Consider the following 21489-nt stretch of genomic DNA (forward strand, 5'->3'; position numbering starts at 1 on the left):
TCTGATAACAAATCAGAAAATTAAACCACTTTTAATCCACAAACCAACAACATTGAAGTTTACCACACACTCAGTAATATTCATAATGTTTGAATGTCTGTTTAATTAAATTTACTACAATCCTCCTGGAAGTTGGAACATTTAACACCAAGAATAAATCTGCATAAGGCCCCCTTGGAATTGAGGCCCCTCAGCTCTACATGTTTTATGACATGCACAGGACATCTTTCCTTTATCTAACACACCTAATTGGATCCAAAATGTGGAGTGCTGGGGTACCTGGGGTAATAACCTTTCTCTTGCAATATTGTTTATAATTGTTTAATGTTAAGGACAAAAATGTTGCATTATTAATATTTAATGCAGATAAAACTATTTAAATATTGCACGCCCATAAACAATATTTGCCATACTCAGGTGAGACATACAGTACCTCACCCATTAATATCTGTATCAGGGGTTACAAGAATTAGCAGCGTCATGTCAATTTATTAATGTCAGAGATGTTTTGTTATGTAAGCATGTTAATTGTCATCACTACTATAAAAGCAGGCACTGTTCTCTCTTAGGACAACTTGCCTGTGCAGCTTTTGACATACAATCATGGTTAAAGCCAAGACGTGGATCCTCAAAAAACACTTTGAGGGCTTTCCTAAGGAAAGTAACTTTGAACTGAGAGAAGTTGTTCTGCCAGAGCTTCAAGACGGAGGTATAGATAATTCATATGTTTGTCTTTTTTCTACCTGCATGTGCTATGTCTCACTGATGTATCATAATTGCTTTTGTTTTAGACGTGCTTGTGGAGGCGATTTATTTCAGTGTTGATCCATATATGAGGTAGTTTATAGTCTTTCTTATTAAAACATATAACATCTCTTTATTTAATTAGCTATAATTATATGTGCATCTATAATAGCCCATATTTCTAAATGTCTCCTGCTGTTTCTGTAGATCTCTGAGTAAAATGTGGCTAAAAGAAGGGGATGTACAGTATGGAACTCAGCTGGCAAAGTAAGGAAAACAATGAATATTACCATTTGTATTGCAATGTATTGTTACATTTTATTTACACTTTTTTGTTAGTGATATACAGTAGATTTAGTCCAGTTATACAGAATGTTAACAGAAAATAAAGCATGTTCATTGGTGAAAAGGGAAAGAACACTTTGGTCGTAAAATGTTGAATAATGTATCATAATATTGTTCAGAAAATGTCTAGTCATCTGAATCGTTTGCTCAAGCTGTTCAGCCACTCATCAATGTGGTTTCAGTTGCATCAACTGATAAAGACAAATCTACTTAGATGAGTGGAAAAACATCTTGAGCAACTCCCAGCTTACATAGAAATATTTTAGGCTATACTGCTATACTGTAAGTTAAACCATAAAGCATTCAAGTGAGGAAATAGGTCTGTTCACGAACAAAAACAAATCATATTATCAAAAAAAAAGTATGTTAACTCATTGTTTGATTGGCAGGGTACTGAAGAGCAAGGACCCAGCATTTCCTGAGGGATGTAACGTGGTTGCTGATTGTGGGTGGAGGACACACACTGTAACCAAAGCGAATGGTCCAGCCGGGCCCATCTTGACCCGGATTGTATCCGAATGGCCCAGTGACATTCCAATGTCCCTGGCCCTCGGTTCCTTAGGGATGCCTGGGTAATTTAATCACGACTTAAATGAAGGCAGTGACACATATAGACTGAAAGGGAAAAAAAAGCTTTCATGATCACGCTCTCTTTTTAAAGGGATAGTTCACCCAAAAACGAAAATTTGATGTTTTTCTGCTTACCCCTAAGGCATCCAAGATGTAGGTGTCTTCGTTTCTTCAGTAGAACACAAATGAAGATTTTTTACTCCAACCGTTGCTGTGTGTCACTCATATAATGCTTGTCAATGGGGTCTAATTCTATTAGAGTAAAAAAAACATGGACAGACAACTTCAAATTAAACCCTGCGGCTCGTGACGACACATTGATGTCTTAAGACACGAAACCGAACGGTATTTATGCAATTAATTTCACCTCATATCAGACGAATGTCTTAAGCTCTCCAGACTGCCATCACTTCCCGTGAGTGAGGTCAATATTCCGGCCGGGTCATAGATATATACATATATACGTGGATCGCTCGAATGAGGAATCTACGTATACATATCTATGACCCGGCCGGAATTTTGACCTCACTCACGGGAAGTGATGGCAGTCTAGAGAGCTGAAGCGTTCGTCTGATATGAGGTGAAATTAATTGCATAAATATCGTTCGGTTTCTCTCAGAAACCGATCGTTTTGTGTCTTAAGACATCAATGTGTCATCACGAGCCGCAGGGTTTAATTTGAAGTTGCCAGTCCATGTTTTTTTTACTCTAATAGAATTAGACTTCATTGACAAGCATTATATGAGTGACACACAGCAACGGTTGGAGTTAAAATCTTAATTTGTGTTCTACTGAAGAAACGAAGACACCTACACCTTGGATGCCTTAGGGGTAAGCAGAAAAACATCAAATTTTCGTTTTTGGGTGAACTATCCCTTTAATGCTTTGATTCTCAATAGTAGTAAGCACACAAAACCAACACTTCATTCAGAATCATTAGGCAATTATTTCGTTATTTTAATTAAAATATCAGTTGTTTGTCTAAATCCCATCCCCTTTATCCTCTAGTTTAACTGCTCTTTATGGCCTGGAAGAGGTGTGTAAGATACAGCCTGGCGAGACAGTTCTTGTGAGTGCAGCAGCAGGTGCTGTCGGTGCAATGGTGGGTCAAATCTGCAAGATCAATGGCTGCAAGGTGGTGGGATCCGCAGGAGGTGATGACAAGGTGGCGTACCTGAAGGAGCTGGGCTTTGACCAGGCCTTCAACTACAAGACTGTCCCCTCACTCGAGGAAGCACTGAAGAACGCTTCACCTGAAGGATATGACTGCTACTTTGAGAATGTATGTAACATCATATGTATTTTTGTTTAACATTCGATCTGCTACAAGTATTCTTAAGATTGTAGCCTATAGGCTCTCAGATAAAATTGGTCACATTTTAAATGAAGGTCAATATTTTGATATTCTCCAGGTTGGAGGGCCCTTCTTTACCGCAGCACTGAAAAACATGAAGCCAGGTGGTCGTATCGCTGTCTGCGGTGCAATAGCCACATACAATGACACAGCACCTCAGATGTGTAAGTGTAGTTTTTTTACGGAGCAACCAAAGGGACATGGTGATGAAGTTAACATATAAACCGAATAATGCAAGTTTTTTGGTTTAGTTTTGTTGTATTACATTTCATATTAAGTTTAAAAGTTGCATAAGAATATGCTTTAGGCTATGTTTAATGCCTGCCTAGCTTTGCAGTGGTAACATCCCATGTGAAGCTAATGAGGAAATTACGTGGTCAAGTGCGTTCCAAACGACTTCATAATGACACACAAGTGCGCTGCTCCCTCCAGAGTCCCCACTTCAAGAGCTCTGCTCTTCGGAGTGAGTTGGGCATAGGGATGCACACTTCCGATTGGAATTTGCCCATATAGGCAAATTTTCTCGGGGGAAGGCAATATTTTTACGAGACACCGCGAATGTTTTGCAGGCGAAAATATTTTTTCCTAACATCTTTTTTTTAATTCTTATTTTTATCACCGTGCCTTAAGGGGCTCCTTACATTTCGTACTTCAACAGACACTTACATGCATATTTACATCAAAGGCAAATCTTTTTTTTTTTTTTGCATGTACCAAAACTATGATAGTGTGCAATATCACATTTTGATATTAGAATAAGACAAACTAGGAAAAAAATAATGCTATTAAAATGTTACACATTACAACCACTAGAGGACAGTAGAGAATATGAAAAATGCAGTATGCAGTGCAACATTAGAATTGCCTATTGAATTTCTCTCTCATAGGTCCTTATCCCCACCATGAAATAATTACAAGGCAACTGAAAATAGAAGGCTTTATGGGGAGAAGTTGGAGACACAAAGATGAAGAATCTGTCATGAGAATGCTTAAATGGATGAAAGAGGTAAACCGAATGCTTTCAAAAAATGCTTTACATATTTATCTTTTTCTGCTTTAAAACAACAAAATATAATGAAAGTATTTGCTCATTATACTTATTATACACTCTAAAAACAATCCGTAAAATAGGGAACAATGTACTGTATTAATTTAACAGAATTTTCCATATTTATTTTTTACAGGTGTTTTACCTGTATTTAGAATGTTGAACTTTATTGCGTTCTATGTTAGGGTTAACAGAAATGTCCATAAAATTACTGGACAATGTCCAGGTAATGAGCTGGCAGTAGCTACTTTTTCCGTTATTTTACGGATTTCTTGTTTACAGTGTAGCTCATGACCTGAAAGTTAATTGGTATGAATAGACACATTCAACTGTTTCTTTGCAGGGCAAGCTGAAGACGAAAGAAGTGGTCACTGTTGGCTTTGAGAACATGCCGACTGCCTTCATGAAGATGCTGAAAGGCGATGGACTTGGGAAGGCTATTGTTAAAGTCTGAAGCATGCTTAGAAATGAGCAAATAGCCTAGTACACAAAAGTGTGACACATTTATATAACTTGAAAACCTAACCTGTGTCTAAAAGGTCCAGGAAACCAAATTAGCCTAAACCGATTACTTGTCCACTAAGTGCTTTTTGTAGTAGGCCTAGAAATGATGTTACAACAAGTGTCATTATATTAACTACCTGCAACTGCAATATGTTTACAAATAAAGCCATGTAAAGCCTCAGATTTAATGTCTTCAAATACTGATTAATAATGTTCATTATTTCTGGAGGAAATGACGCAAGCCAGATTCAAAACAATTCAAAACATGTCAACTGTAAGGTCACGGCGCCAACATACAGATATTTTGGATATGGTTCAGTTAGTTATAACTAAACCAGACAAGTTTGACAATACATTTACATGTTCCAATTGTTGAGGCTCAACCCCAAACTGCATGTTGACTTGGTTATGAAACATTTAGTGATTTACGGAATCAGTACAAATTAAAACATGTTTGCTCATTATTAGAAACATCCAAAAGTGTCTTGCATTGGACTGATGGTTCTGGTGCAAAATAACATACATTAAAAGCTACCTTTTTCCCCACAGAAAAGTAAAGTACTTTAATATAAGCTGATTGCATATTACAGCCACTAAAGGACATAGTTTAACATCAACAGGACATGAATTCAATGAATATTTTATAAAGGACTGGATCTAAGTTAAATAGGCTACTGTTACTCATTACTCATTGCTTTCAAGATAAAGCACATGTTGTCTTAAGGTTCAGCTTATTAATAGGTTATACAGAAGCAGAAGATTTGAGGGTTGGCCTACACATAGTCACAGTGATTCTGTTAAATGAAATAAGGGAAGTGTGACAAAAAAAAAAATCAAAATGACTTAATATTAATATAGCCTACCCCCATGACTGATCTGTTTTTGCTCATGCCGATTAAATAGTTTTAGGAACATGCCAGCTGTCTTCATATGATGCTTTCTTCTGTGATAGTATAGTTTAGAGGCCTAAAACTTGTTGTGAAAGGTATTGACTGTTCAGTTTTTATACTGTTTAGCAGCCCACCACTCTCGGTGACGTCATAGCACGTACAGAATCCCGGAATCTGTCAAGTCATTCTGACTTGCTCGGAACAAAACCGGGAACAGTGATTCTCTTTTAAGAAAAAAACAAACAAATGTACTCGTTATAGAGGTGATTAACATATTTATGTCACAAACGGCGCAAAACCTACACATATATCGCATTTACTGAATCTATTTCAGCTGATTATATGTTTGTAGTGTGTAGCGGTAGGCGTGGATGTAGGACCTCATAATTCCATGATTGGTTCGTGGTCTTCATGGAGGGCGGGGTCACGTGACGGTGTTTTTATACGGCGCTTATGACGCGTGCTGTCAATGAAGCAGGAGCTTTCAGAACATACAGCGGCCCATTAGAAGACAGACATCAAAATGGTTGTCATAATTGAGGATAAGGTAGGAACATAATACCAGTGTTTTAGCTGCTTCCTTAACTTTGGCTGTAATTATTTATAAATAATGTAATTGTGTTTAACTGCTGATGTCTATGAATAAAATACAGTCGAATAAGTTATTAATAATTTTTTTTTTTTAAATAATATAGAGACATTTATACGTATTTATCTATAAAAAAAACAGACGAGCGCATGACATTTTTAACGAAAAGGTGCTTGCGGAACAGATAGTTATATGGGTGGGACACACAATAACATGTTTTGTTTTCTACAGAACCACAAGGCAGAGTGCAATAATGGAAAGTAAGGAAACGAGAAGTGCATTTGTTTTCAGTTAAAACTTCTGATTTAATTAGTGTTTATCAGTGAGATCGTGCTGGCCGGGCGGCGTGTGTAAACAGTTGTCATGGGAGATCTCACTCATTTAAGCAAACCGGTTGGTTCAAAGAGTTCAACTCAAAGATCTATTCAGCGGTTCTTTTTGTCGTCACTTAATTACGTCATGGTGTAGTCTCTTTTATTTTCATTTGTCTTCTGTTGTGTGCCGGTGTCCTGACATTTCATCCTACCCGTCAGATTGTCCTACCAAGGCTTACTGCGCATGCCCACATCAATATTTTTTATTTTTATATTTACATTTTAAGTGTAGGTTTAGGGTAGGGATAGTGGATATTAATAAAGCAAATCACATTAATATGATTCTTGTAGCACAATCTGATAGGTAGCATTTTACATCCATATTTAATATTTATTTATTTAAAATATTTAGATAGTTTTAAGGGTAGGTTCAGTGTAGGGGTAGGTATGGATATTAATAAAGCCTCAAATCAGATGAATATGATGCTGGTAGCACAATCTGATAGGCAGCATTTTTTGCTGTCGAATTGTGCTACCTACCTACTGTTTTAATGGGAGGTAGCAAAATCTTAGCCTGACGTCGTCATACTCAATTCTAGTCAGAATATGAGTCTGATACTGCTCCGTTGTAGCCTGGATGCCAGCCGAATTTAGCCCCGCCCACAAAATTTTTTGCTCTGGCAATTCGGTCTGGACTCGCTCCATAGAGGAGTAATTATGCCCGAACAGAAACTGTTCGGACCAATGAAATTGTCAGGGCGGGCTTTAGACGATGATGGACAGATGATCAACAGTAACGTAATCATCCACGTCATCGAAGGCTCTTGGGTTAAATTTGCTCTTATCCTAAACGGAGAACTTGTTCGTATATGCATTCACCTTCACTATTTCTCTCAGAAACGATGATCGTGTTGGTAAGTACTCTGTGTATCCTTAAATTATTTTATTACTGGCAAAGATCGTTTACACTCATCTTTTTCTTGTAACGTTACTTAATCCAGCGTGCGTGCAGACAGGGTTGCCAAGTGTTTTTGCAATGTCGCGCACAATTGCTACTCAAAACTATAGCCCAAAACAATAACTTTCCGGGGGGTTCTCCGGGAAAAAAATGGCGTTTGGTTGGCAAAATATGTTATTTTGGCAAGGTTGCCTGTTAAAATTCGCATTCCTGGGTTTATATAATCACATAATTGGGGTCGCTTCAACCCGCGGACATGGAGAAAAACACGGACTTGGCAACACAGTGCAGTTGAGTTCTGTTGACATTTGACAACTAACGTTATGCGTCGCTCCGTTGCTCTGATTGGTTGTGGGTCTATCCAATTGAGGTCTTTCCTGGCTCGGTTGAAACACGCCCCATAATCAAAACTCAATGGAGCGGTACCAGACTCATATTCTGACTAGAATTGAGTATGGCCACGCCAGGCTAGCTCCGTTGGGCTGTGATTATGGAGCGTGTTTCAACCGAACCAGGAAAGACCTCAATTGAATAGACCTACAACCAATCAGAGCAACGGAGCGACGCACAACGTTAGTTGTCAAATGTCAACAGAACTCAACTGCACTGTGTTGCCATGTCCGCGGGTTGAAGCGACCCCAATTATGTGATATACAGACCCAGGAATGCGATTTTTAGCTGCCAGCCCTGCCAAAATAACACATATTTTACACCCCAAATGCCTTTTTTCCCCGGAGAACCCCCCCTGGAAAGCTATTGGGCTTGTCTTTGGCTAGTTTTGAGGAACGTTAGCAATTGGGCAGGTTTTGTTGTAAAAACTTGGCAACCCTGCTGCACGCACGCTGGAATAAGTAGCCTTACGTTAGAAGAAAAAGATGAGTGTAAACGATCTTTGCCGGTGTTATAAAAAAATAATTTAAGGATACACAGAGTACTTACCAACACGATCATCATTTCTGAGAGAAATAGTAAAGGTGAATGCATATACGAACAAGTTCTCCGTTTAGGATTAGAACAAATTCAACCCAAGCGGCTTTTGATGACGTGGATGATTACGTTACTGTTTATCATCTGTCCATCATCGTCTAAAGCCCGCCCTGACAATTTCATTGGTCCGAACAGTTTCTGTTCGGGCATAATTACTTCTCTACCGATCAATTCCAGACCGAACTGCCAGAGTAAAAATGTTGTGGGCGGGGCTAAGTTCGGCTGGCATCCAGGCTAGCAAAATCTGACAAGGTAGGACAAATCGACAGAACACCGGAAAGATCGCATTTACAAGTTGAACGCACAAGAATGCCATCACAAGTCGGAAATACCAGTGGGAAGAAACGTGGCGGAATACCACAATAGGCATTTAGAAGTGACATTGTCAGGCTTTTTTTATTTATAACAAAATAAGCAAATTGCCTGCACAAAATGTGATAGCATTGTAATATAACAATATGATGTTTACAGTGTCTTCCTAAATTAATTAAAACACAAAAAAAGCAAAACACACAATGCACATTATTTGTTCATTTTCTAGAAGAAGAGTTAAAAACATTACAGTTAAAAACAATTTACTTTTGTGTAGTTAATTAACCCTCTGGGGTACTTAATTTATGGGTCACACTCAGGACCTTCTGGTCAAAAATGACCCGGAGGGCGGGATTAAGATAAAAAAGATTTGAGTAAAATCAATGAAATATATTTTTGTTCAATAATATTTTTTCTTTTCTCTTTTGGTGTTTTGAGATCATTTTATGATTTATAATTAATATTTATGCAATAATTATGACCCATTTTTTCCCATTGAATATAATAATAACTGTATATATACATAAATTAAAATACATCTTAAATTTTTTATTAAAGCTGTATTTCATTTTAGAGTCAAGCCAAGGCCTCATGAAAGCAATTTTTTTAAATGAGATCGGTGCCATCCGGTGGACACATTGAGCATTTTTATCACGCAATAGCACATTTTTACCACTATAGTGGATCTTGCGTTTTATATATATAAAAACAAAAATCGTAGCTTCATCGGAATGGTCCGAACCTTGGTGACTTTATTGGTACTTGGTATAAGAACACCCAAAAAAATTGGGGACAGGATTTGAAAAGTCTAAGTGGTCGTTAAAAAAAAAAAAGGACCTTTGGGTCAAAAATGACCCCCATAGGAAATGAATGGGAAATTGGCAAAAATATTAGTTTTTTTTGTGCATACAATCTACAAATCAGCCAGGATGCAGAAAAAAAGGACTCAACAGTGAAGGGGTGAATCTCTAAAACATCACGAGTGCAAAACAGACAAAAAAACTCACACACACACACACTTATACACACAACAACACACGCCCACACAAATGAACGCGTGCCATTCCAAAAGCTAGTTTTTGTGTGTTTTTGTGTGTGTGTGTGAGTTTTTTTGTCTGTTAAACACGACTTCTCACCGCGTAAACACTTTTACTGTCTACTTTTACTGTCTATGGTAAATACGAACATCCCAGGAGGACTTGAGCGCACCAGTATTTACAATAATTCCGATAGCAGTGATAACGTCGTAAAGACGAATTTCCCAGTAGGACTTGAGCGCAAGTCCTCTAAAACGTTCGATTTTCTTCAGATAGGACATTTATTTATTATAAAAAACTTTTATTTTGTTTATTTCAGCCATGCTTCAATCGATGTATAATTTACACTAAACAATAAAAAAGCAATTACCTTATTTTAATAAAATGCATTGCATTTATCCAATGTGACAAACTCATTGCGAACACAAGTCGGGTTTTCTGTTCAGCGAGTTGCGAGTCAGGTTGACTCCATAACTGGGATAAAAACTTGCATCGACTCAGTCAGATTCGGAAACGAATCATCCAGACCAGTTATCAACTGGTTCATTAAAAATCCAACTCAAACATGATTTACTTTAAATTGCTCTATGATGCAGGCCTACACATACATGTATGAAATGATCTTGATGAAATGTTGCATCATCAAAATGTTCAATTAAATATTAATTTACCATACAGTGGTAATTTCCCTGAAAAGGACAGGAACTGTTTTTCCCCAGTATCTCATATAGAAACCGAACCGAAAACAGTGTCACCCCTTCCTGAGTATGCTTCCTGGTAGGCTACCTCATAGGCCGTAAATGGTTCTTTTTTTGTAAATATGTGAAAATCTCTAACACTGCTTAATCCACAGCATCATGACTCATCGTCCATTTCAATGAACCTCAGCAGGAAGGAATGTGTCATGTTAGTTTAGAAAATAAATGAACTTTTCCTTCCGCTCTCTTTTTTGCAGCCTGCCTTCGACAATGCTCTGAAAAATGCCGGGAACAACTTGGTGGTGGTGGACTTCACAGCCACATGGTGTGGGCCCTGCCAGAACATCGCTCCATTCTTTAAAGTGAGCGTTCATACACCACTGAATATGTCACCACATCCGAGATTCAGAGTGACATCTGGAGTTGTCGTGATTCTAATGTTTATTCTACAGAGGCCTCCGGAAGCATCGGGAGTGGCTCTGTTGTTGTGCTTTGTTGTCGGGGCAACAGTTGGGGAAGCTTCCTTAAGAATTAAAGCATGAATCATTCACATTATGCAAATGAGAGGCAGTCCTAATAAAGGGAGAAGAGAGGGATAAAAGACAAAAAGAGCCTTAAAAGTTCCGACAATACATAGATTTTTTGAGATTTTGGTGTACTCGAGAACCAACCACAAGAAAAAAATAACCTCAGCCGCATGGGCAAAGGACATAAAAACATTAACCGGCTGTTTACTTTTTTTAACTTTAATTCAATTCACATGAATTTGTACCTGTTTAGGAAATAAAAGAAAGCATATGCAAATTTCACAGATGAAACGGAAGGAGCGAAATTTTAAAGCTCAAAGGAAGTGCTTTGTGGTTTGCTTTTTACTACCGCCTCTTTTTTTCCTCCACAGGCGCTGTCTGAAAAAGAAGAGAACAAACATGTGGTGTTTCTAAAGGTGGATGTGGATGATGCACAGGTTAGTCACCAGGTGTCTTTTTTTCTCTGATGAATACACTCAAAAGTCTACAGACTATTGAGGCAAATGAGCAAAACACCCTTTTACATAGATTCACCATCTGGGTTGTACTGTGTTACGTTCATTTGAATATTGGCCTTGCCATATCCCTCAAGTAGACAAGGATATCTGGTGTAGTATACATTTATTTGGATGCTAGCATACAGCCTAACCTTTTGTAAAGGACCCAAACACATTAGAAGGTCCCAGCACACCCGTCAGCTGGTTGCCGTTTCCAGATCAACTTGCTGATAGTGTGTTATTTGATTCACAGGATAGCGCTGAGAAAGGATATTGGCTGTCATTCAGTTTTATCAGAGGTAGATTGAGACACTGCCAGAATGGGACAATTCTGATGGTTGCTCATGTTGTTATGGTTACAAACACTAGCCATTATTACAATGTTGTGTTGCAAAGCAGATTACAAGATGCGTGTGTGTTTGAAAGCTGAATTCTTTATACATGCTTGCGATTTGTTAAAATGTCATGCTTTCTGACTGACATTTAAATCGCAAGGTACAGATGGCAAGCAGAGCGTTTAAAGATTCTGATAACAAGCCACACATCGCACAATCCTTTTTGTGATTGGTGGAAATATCAATTAAGATGATTTGAATATGAAACAAAGCATTTTCTTAAGCAATGAAAGGACGGCTATCTTGCCATGGATGTAATTTCAGCCCTACAGATCTCTTGCAAAAGTGCTCAGACTTGCAAAGCAAAATGAAAAGATGTTTATCATCAAACGGCAGACTGAATAAACCTATTCAAACCTGACCTCCTCTCCCTCTTTCTCTATTCTAGGATGTGGCCACTTTCTGTGACATTAAATGCATGCCAACATTCCATTTCTACAAGAATGGAAAGAAGGTAAAACATAATTCCAGGAGGTTTTCTGTTTTTATAAGCTGATTTTGGCAGTTTAACCTGTTTGTTCCCCCTAACTGAGATTCAACGATTGTTTTGCAGATTGATGAATTTTCTGGATCAAACCAATCTAAGCTGGAAGAGAAGATCAATATACTTAAATGAAGGAACGCAAAAACACACAAAACAACCATTTGTAGCTAAATAGGTTTTCTGATCTTGATTTCAGAAATGTAAATCAAGTACAAAAGCATAATTGTCATCATCTAATTCAATGACAGCTACTTTTATATTGTTTTATTTTATTTTATATACAGAAACTATGGTAATACTTTCCTGAAAGACTTTTGTTAAATATTTTGGCCTTCTTCAATGGCTGTCTCTAATGTATTTTATTTTGGCTTTGTATGAATTTAAAACAATAAAAATAAATGAAAAGTTGACTTTTACAATGTTCTTGTGTTGTGCTGGGTGTATCAATATATCAAGTCAAATGTTTTAGTCATACGAGACAGGCAAGTAAAACAAACCGAAAGTTTAATTGAGAATTCTTCATCATTAACTGCGGGAATGAGAATTACAGTTGGTTTTCATATAGTTGTGTTTTCTGTTTTAATAAAAACATGAAAAGAATAGTTTATATACATGTACATTGGACAATCACATCAACATTTTTACACATCATACAAGTTCATGTATATAGCAGCAGCATATATTTAATACTGTTTCATTTTCTACATGAAAAAATACAGCTTTAATTTACAAAACCACTTAGGACTTTCGGAGGGAAAGAGAAAATGTGTTGCGTACAATTTTCTGACATAAAGCCATCTTGTTCCAAACACATTCAGACTCGAACTCTTGTAGCGTGGCACATTAAAAATGAAAGTATGCAGATTTTCTTTTTCTGAAAGACAATAATATATAATAAAAGATCAGCTGAAGAACGTTAAAACCCTTTTTGACCTAAATATGATCAATAATTCAAACATTTATGATACTTTCCTCAAACACGGGTAAACAATATTTGCTTGAGACAGATGTCAGACAGATGGACCTTGAAAATGGCTTTAAAGCTCGGTTGTTTCTTAGATTTACCAACTGTCACGTAAATCTAATTAGAAATCACTCTAACCAGCAATGACGACTGCAGCATCTAATTAGCTGAGGGATGCAGATATCAAGCCGGTTGGCTGGAAACACCGTCAGATCAATAGTACTCTAGTGAGAGGCTGTACTTGCTCAATAAAATCTTGACATTGGCACTGAATCAGTGAAATAAAGAACGGAAAGGAGAAAATTACTTAAAAGAATAAATCGCAAAAGAAATGGCAGCAGTCTCCATTTCCTATCCCTCTGCCAACTCAATGATTGGATTGAAGCCAACTGCAGTGCCCTCGGAAATGTACGTTTATTGTAAGAGATACACTATCATGAAACTAGGTGTGTCAGAGGCATAAATTAACATACTGACAAACAAAGTAGAGTTCAGAAAAACTGGTTCTTATCTACATTTCCCCATTCCTTTCTTTACTTGTCTTTCACAATCAACGGGAATCTCCCAGATGAGTGCTTCAGTGTTACTTGTACAGGAAATACGTGGGCTACATTACATTACAATGTGTCAAAAGGTCATTAAATATAAACATTTTCTATGCAATGTGCATGTGTTGTGTTAGTGTAAATACGTCACATATTATTTATGTTTGGCCTACCTAGAGCAGTCATATCCTCCCCATCCTTGACTGCAATGACACCTGTTGGGTCGGATACACCTTCCTCCATTCAAACAAGGCATGGAACACACCGCTAAGAACACAGACAAAATACTCTCATTAACCAATAATTCACCACTAATCAAGTGCATATATTTATCCTTTATAAATGTGTTGCTACAACAAGTACTGCAGTTAAAAAAAATCTATTTTGAGGCTTTAAAGAACTTGTATAAACTTGTCTTCTATATTTATCATGGTGTTGCACTTTGGCATTCTTTCTAAGAATTTTTCTTTTTTTCTTGTATTAACGCATACAACCAGGAAGGTTCTTCAAAGGGGACTTTCCATGTAATTTAAGAGGCATCCATCCACCTCATAAATCAACACTGGTTGAGACAGATAAAACACAAAGTGACAGACCAGAAACCACAGAATGTGAACCAGCAAGTAATCATTAAAACGAATCGTGATTAATCGCATCCAAAATAAAAGTTTGTGTTTACATAGTATATGTGTGTACTGTGTATTATTATTATTATGTATATATAAATACACACACATGCATGTATATATTTAAGAAAAATATGTTATTTTTATATATAAAATATTTATATTATAATTTATACATGCATGTGTGTGTATTTTTATATAAATAAAACAATTATACACAGTACACACACTTATATTATGTAAATACAAACTTTTATTTTGGATGCGATTAATCATGATTAATTGATTGCCCAGCACTAATTAAAACCTCAAATCAGGTGCACTCAAAAAATTATTTGTTGAATTTACTTAAAAAAGCAGCGTCAAGTGGTTCCACACAACTATATTGAGTAATTTTTACAAATAACAATTTAGTTTTATGAACAAAAGAAAGTCAAGTAAAGCTGACAAAATGTATTTGAGTAAATACAAACCATTTGAATTTGTCAATGTCACATAATATTTATATGTGCAGTTCACCTAATAATATTATGTTACATTTATAAAAGTTTTTTATGTTAGGTGAACACATTTATTGATTTAATTTACCTTATTAAATTAACTACTTATTCTACAAGTGTAAGTGGAAACTATTAAATAACAACAGGCATATTTTTAGAAACAAAATGCTAAAATAACTTAATTGAGAACAGGAATTCCATCCAATAAATGTATGTATATGAGTGCCCACAGCCTAAACACAGGACCTGCTCTTCTGCATAATAGTAACCACAAAATTACAATAACTCCTCTAAATGTCCAACATAACTGCACTTAACACTAACATAAACTAACAACATCTTTCCCGCTCTGACGGTCGAACAAAGTAGAGATAGCCCTGGTGTTCCTGTCCAGGAAGATTTGTCTGGAAGGGTAATGTTTAAATGCACAGTTACCTGACAAATATTTTTTGAGTACTCCCTCCGGTGCGAGGAAGACTCGTTTAGATCTATAGAGAACGCCCTCAAGTTAGGCCAAGAAGATTTGTCTGTAAGGGTACTGTCTAAACGCACATTTACCTGACAAATATTTTTAAAGTAAACCTGACTCTCCATTTTCTTCCACCCCAGATAGGGGATTTCATCATTTTCATTTCCTTTTAATTCCTATTATACTATATATATTTTTATTTTATTCACTTATAACTATTTTAACTTCATTTCTGTGTAAAGCACTTTGAATTGCCACTGTGTATGAAATGTGCTATACAAATAAACTTGCCTTGCCTTGCCTTGCCTTTACTGAAAAACATAAAATAACACTTTAATCCCTAAATTTACTCTCCTAATGCAGTCCCTTGCAAAGCATGCTGGGAACTACAGATCCACTGCCCAGTTTGTTCGTTTCACTCAGCAATGTTAAGTTGACTGAACAAAAACGTATTAAGTAAAGCTGACAATACTCATTTTTAGTAGAAACAACTCAGTATATCTAAGTAAATTTAGTTACATGAGTTTTTTAAGTAATGTGAACAAGGATGATTTGAGTGCAACTAACAACAGTGAAAGTAAATTCATTTGAGTGTGATATACTGTACATATAGTGTGTGAGTCTGCAAAATCATCAAATTTGCTTTAATGCATTTCAACAACTCAGCAAGTAGGTTTATTTGTCTAGGTACTGGCGCTTTTAAAGCCATCAAATGCACAGAATTACAGTTCTTCTGGTGGTGTTCTCAATAAATCTAATAAAGTTTCATTGGCAAATGAAATATAATGTGTGTGTTAAAATATAACGTGTGTGGAATTGTAAATGAATTCCTATCCTTTATAAGTCATTCATTATGGAGACGGTATTGTAAAAGAAAATGCATCAATACACATCAATATGATAAATAAAAACGTTCAGTCTTGAGAAAAGAAGCAGTTTCAGCAATTAGACCGCTCAAAGTTCGGTGACAAATAAAATCTGTTTAAATATGTAAAATTATACATTTAACTTAATTGTTATACGTTACAAATAAGCATGAATTAATATGAATTTACATTTGTGACATTAATGTGAGCATGAATCTCGATGCTGGTCAGTTTTTTAGATTCGATTTTTGCAGTTCACTTAAATAGTCATGTGGTGTGACATTATTAAAAATATAAATATTCAATGAAGTCTCTCAATTAATGTAAGTTCATAAAACTAGAACTATAATAATTGCTGTTTAAAATAAATTTAGACAAAGTTGTGCATAATCACACTACTTTCACTGCTCGACATGTCATGTCAACTGCCCCTATGCGTTTTCAATAATTGTGTTTTGTTTTACTGCTTGAGCTCCTGAGATGTGCTGGATATCACTATCAGTGGCCTGTTGTCACATGTGTTGCCTGGCAACAACATGAGCATGACACAGGATGAGCCCAGGAGAATGAGCCACGGCCCCATCCCACCATGAGGACCTTCTGTCTATAATCACTGTAATCACTCCACCCTACATTTAAACTCTTAAATTTAATTTAATTGGTTTATCATAATGTCTTTAGTTAACAGCGAGATATATTTTCCCAAATAGCAAATTTTACAGTTGAACTAAGACTTATGCTAACATGTAAGATCACAGATAGCTTGAGGTAAATGGCAGATGTTCTCTAGACTTCATTAATTGGCTGTAATTAAATGCTGTGAGGTTATCACTAATTGTTTAATTTGTCTCAACTTGTCAGGACTGAAGTTTTGTAGATATTATTGTTTGATTGCTTCTATTGTTCTCCTCATTTGTAAGTCGCTTTGGATGAAAGTGTCTGTAAATGATTAAATGTAAAGGTATTAGTCGTAAAAGAGTTTCTTTTGAAGAAAGAAGACGACTCTGACGAAATGAAGAAAGAAGTCGTCAGAGGTTGCATTGACTAGTCAACTAGTTCTGCTATTAATCATTCTTTATGTAATAATGATGGTTGTCGAGAATATTAGTTAATTTGAGTCATCACACACAAACACACACTCTTACCATTGTGGCAGCGAGTGCCCGTCCATCCTGCTGGACATTCACACTGGTATGGAGCGGCACAGCGTCCTCCATTGAGACACGGTAGGATACAGATCGCTGCAAAAAAAAAGAAGGGAAAAAAAAGGCACATGCAGTATGAAATTGTGTGACATTTGGGTTGAAGAGACAGGAATAATCAGAATTAGCTCTGATCTTTTTGAAACCAAACTTTCAACTTCAGTATGAGACAAAATGTTGTTTTTAACCTCTCTTTAACCTCACTTTCTACTTCCCATATATTCACACATGTACAGACATTCACACCACCACACTCAACAGTTCTGATAAAGGAGTGAACCATAGAGAGAAATGCAGCTTGGTTTGTGGGATGACTGTTAATTAGCAATACTTTTTAAGAAGCTGTTGTAATGCACAATGTTATTTTTCCATGAAATGTTGCCAAAGGAATGGACTGCTGTTATGTAGAAATATTAATAATCTCTGTTTGTGTATGCTGTTGTTGCTATTGTGCATGTTTGTGTGTGTACTTACGCTCCTCGCAAAATCGGCCCATCCATCCCTCTGGACAGGAGCAAGTGTTGGGTCTTTGGCACACACCTCCATTCTGACACTGAAGCCAACACACAGCTGCACAAACACAAAATGATCGGTAAAGTGATGAAACTGAAACAATCACAAAAAAGCAGAAACTGTACACAATGCCACTCACCTAAAGAATTCCAAAACACTACGGAAAGACATGCATCATTCAAAGAAGTATATGTTAGATGTTCAGACCGGTGTGAAATTGCACTGATCTTTTTAATTTCTGCAAGCACCAAAAGCAACCGACCCAAAGACTCCAAGACCAAAAGAGAGGCTCAAAAGGGCCTACATTGTAAAGTACAAGGTTAAAACATCCAACATGCCAAAAATTAAAGCTCTATATACACTGAATCATTCATGCCTTGTTGAAAAGAGTGACATCCATACTAAAGCCCATCTGTATAATCTCTGTGAGACAACGCTGTTGTTCAATGGCTATTATAAAATAAATTCTGGCCCTGTATTTGTCAATATGGCATTCTTGCTATGCTAAAATAAAGTAACATCTATGACACACAGGAACAGTATGTCAAGTACCAGAACTTAATGACAAATAAAATTATTATAAAATAATATTTTGTAAGGAGCTTGAGGTAATACTATATCGGAAGGTGTTAAACGTTTAAAAAAAGTTTTTTTTCTCTCTCTTCATTAATGAATCCTGACAAAAAAATGACTAAGCAGTTCAACCATTTTCAACATTGGTGATAATAATAAAAGTTTCTTGAGCACCAAATCAGCATATTAGATTGATTTCTGAAGGATCACGTGACACTGAAGACTGGAGTAACAGGTTAAATTGTAACAATATTTAAAATATTACTGTTTTTACTGTATTTTGATCAAATAAAATGCAGCCTTGGTGAGCGTTATCTTTTTCAAAAAAATAAAAAATCTTACCGCCCTCAGACATGTTAAATATCATATATTTGCAATAATGTACTGATAGGGAATGGAACTTTGAAACTTTTTTTAATAAGTTTAGTGAGATACCAAAAATGCACAAATAGTGCTAGTAAATCTCAAGCCATTGACTAGCAGTGTTGCTTAATAGTCATTAGCTGTAAAGAAATCTAAAGTGCCCAGTGCTTGTGTTTGTGTAAATGTGTAAGACCAGTCAAAAGGAATCACAGGATATTGCAAAGATGCAGAAAAAGGCTCAAGGAAGAAATCCAAGTGGGATTTAATGGCAGGTCCTTGTGCTACCTTTGCAGGTAGGGGGTGGGGTCCAAATGCCATTCTCCAAGCACACACTCCTGCTAGAACCCTCCATAGTGTAGCCTGCGTAACATGAGTACACCACCACATCTCCAAACTGGAACACTGCCCCACGGACTACCCCATTTGTCACGTACAGTGGTGGGCCGCAGGACACCCCTGTGTGTGATTAAAATGGACCGGACCAGTAGGTTAGAAAGGAAGATTCTCAGCAAAGCTGAGCAGTCCATTGAAGAACTAAAGAGAGCTTTCTGGGTCTTAAGAAAATTGCTTTTTCGAGCTCTCTCATTTCAATCTTTCTAAGTAGATGTATTTTAGAATATTTGATGATTTGTCATGTAACAGGAAGACTAATTAGTGTTGGGAACATACAAACAAATCCACAAAACAGGAGATGGTGCACCAGAAATGCACATTTAAGAGATGATATCATAGTATCCTCTCACATCTGACAATAGTAAGGCTACAGGCAGTGAGTGAAATTCAACAGGTGTCTCACAGAGAGAAAAGTGAATATACACACATATTGTTCAGGCAATAACCAGTTATAAATGTGCACACAATCTACCACATACATGCATGTTATATTACAGAGCTAGCATGCAAATTGCCCAATGATCAAAATATCACAAATAATACAACACAACTAAGGAACATTAACTAACTGTGAGAGAAAAGGCTTGCATTTTTTGTATGATAGCATGCAGAAGCAATGGGGACCGAAGAAAATAGAGGTGAAAGTTTCCAACAAAACACAGACAGATAGAGATTCCATGCAATGAGAAAAGCAGAGTTTACAATGAATGTGACACGTAAGCCATGTTCCAAAACCTAGTGAGCTATTGAGTTTGATGTTAGCATGTGGGTATGCTAATAGAAAAACATTTGAATAATCATAAAAATACACAGACACACAAATATTGGGTAAACAAATGTCTTTTTAATTACGTATATTCCACTCAATACTGAAAAGTGTTGATTAATTCAGTATATTTTGAATCAACATTTCTCTCGTCTCATCTGCCATCTTGGATTTATTTATTTTTCACTGAACTAACTATAACGTATTCTGAGCCAAAACAAGAATCTCAGGAATAATTAAGATACCTGCTTTTGTCTCGGGAGCTGCCTCTGTAGGAAGCTCACTAGGGTTTGGAACAGATCATTTGTCTTCGACACCATTAGCATTTGCACCCAATGTGTGTGTCTAATAAAACTTTCCACAATTACATTACAAATGAATTTGCACTAATTGTGATGCTGCAGCCTGAATGAGGAACAAATGTTATTGGTCAAATCTTACTCCACAAGCAACTGTGGAAGAGGAAGAGGAAGGGTCTTAGGGACAGTTCAGTATGATGGGTTCATCATACTAATCTCCAGCTTGTAAAATCAGGAAGTCTATTTGCTCTAGATTTTGTTAATATGCAAGTTGTGTGCACAGTATGTGGTTTAGAAATTTTAGTGCTGTGCATGTTCCGATTTATCATGGGGTAGTGAGGTGCACTAGAGAGAAGCTGAAATATGTGTTAAAATATGGCCCAAAGATCTTGGGAAAATATATAAGAGACTCTGCCTGGGGATAGACTCCCCTCACATTTGGTGCAAAATGCTTTTGGGCATTAACATTTTTAGTCATTCAAATAAATACAGTAAAGGTGGAAATAATGAATGCTTGTACTCACTCTCGCACACTGCAGTGATGGGGGTCCAGGTCTGATCACTCCTGCAAGTTAAAGTGGTGATACCTTTTCTCTGGTAACCTTTGACCCGTTGACCTTTAGGACAACTGACTGGTACCGATTGGCCTACCAGGAAAACCGTCTGAGTAACGTTGACTTTGTTTCCAGTCCAGCCAGGAGGAGGGGGACATGATTTGGCTGTCGGAGCGGGGGGGATGGGTGATAAGATTTGAGTCATGTATTACTGTAAAGCCTTGCTGATAAATAAAAAAAGCAGACCTATAATGCAGTAAGTAACGCCTTAACTTCTTAGAAATGTACATTTAGTTTGTATGTTTCTTGGTGGATAATAAGGTGTTTTGCAATTCTTTCATTGACGAAGGCAATTACTGGTTTGGTTGTGAAATTTCTTTCCCAATATTGTACAAAGTCTTGTGAAGTTTGCACACAGAAAGTAATGTTTGTTTATGAAAAATGTGTGTGAACTAAAAACACCAATAAAGAAATGAACAAACACCTAAATCAGACCTTAGAGGGGAATTCACTAAAAATAAATTGCACTTACTGATAGCGTGCAGTGGTACAGTGCCAACTGCTGGAAGGTACAATCTATAATGAGCCTAATTTACATACAAT

General features: G+C 36.7%; 3 protein-coding genes across 5 annotated transcripts in view; 2 read left to right on the forward strand and 1 right to left on the reverse strand.

Annotated features, from left to right (window-relative positions):
• The first annotated feature begins 426 nt into the window (after nucleotides 1–426).
• ptgr1.2 (prostaglandin reductase 1, tandem duplicate 2) lies at nucleotides 427–4745 on the forward strand. Its single transcript, XM_079845242.1, has 8 exons — nucleotides 427–709; nucleotides 792–837; nucleotides 952–1011; nucleotides 1479–1661; nucleotides 2668–2941; nucleotides 3072–3177; nucleotides 3901–4019; nucleotides 4405–4745. The coding sequence occupies exons 1-8, from the start codon at nucleotides 604–606 to the stop codon at nucleotides 4513–4515; spliced, it is 1005 nt and encodes a 334-aa protein (XP_079701368.1). The 5' UTR covers nucleotides 427–603; the 3' UTR covers nucleotides 4516–4745.
• Nucleotides 4746–5908: 1163 nt separating this feature from the next.
• Nucleotides 5909–12676, forward strand: txnb (thioredoxin b). Its single transcript, XM_079810843.1, has 5 exons — nucleotides 5909–6002; nucleotides 10608–10712; nucleotides 11249–11314; nucleotides 12158–12223; nucleotides 12323–12676. The coding sequence occupies exons 1-5, from the start codon at nucleotides 5979–5981 to the stop codon at nucleotides 12383–12385; spliced, it is 324 nt and encodes a 107-aa protein (XP_079666969.1). The 5' UTR covers nucleotides 5909–5978; the 3' UTR covers nucleotides 12386–12676.
• A 64-nt stretch (nucleotides 12677–12740) lies between these two features.
• The window catches only part of svep1 (sushi, von Willebrand factor type A, EGF and pentraxin domain containing 1), an 84382-nt gene continuing 75633 nt past the window's right edge, over nucleotides 12741–21489 (reverse strand). For 2 of the 3 annotated variants that reach the window (XM_079810840.1, XM_079810839.1), the window contains exons 44-49: nucleotides 20857–21051; nucleotides 19160–19330; nucleotides 17900–17995; nucleotides 17369–17464; nucleotides 13936–14029; nucleotides 12741–13127 (exon numbers count right to left, since the gene is read on the reverse strand). In XM_079810840.1, coding sequence (XP_079666966.1) covers nucleotides 13097–13127; nucleotides 13936–14029; nucleotides 17369–17464; nucleotides 17900–17995; nucleotides 19160–19330; nucleotides 20857–21051 — 683 coding nt within the window. In that variant the 3' untranslated portion in view covers nucleotides 12741–13096. The remainder of the gene's footprint in view (nucleotides 13128–13935; nucleotides 14030–17368; nucleotides 17465–17899; nucleotides 17996–19159; nucleotides 19331–20856; nucleotides 21052–21489) is intronic. The other variant, XM_079810841.1, reaches the window with a different exon arrangement.

The sequence above is a fragment of the Gobio gobio genome (genome assembly GCF_949357685.1).
Source record: "Gobio gobio genome assembly, chromosome: 2".
Taxonomy (NCBI): Eukaryota; Metazoa; Chordata; class Actinopteri; order Cypriniformes; family Gobionidae; genus Gobio; species Gobio gobio.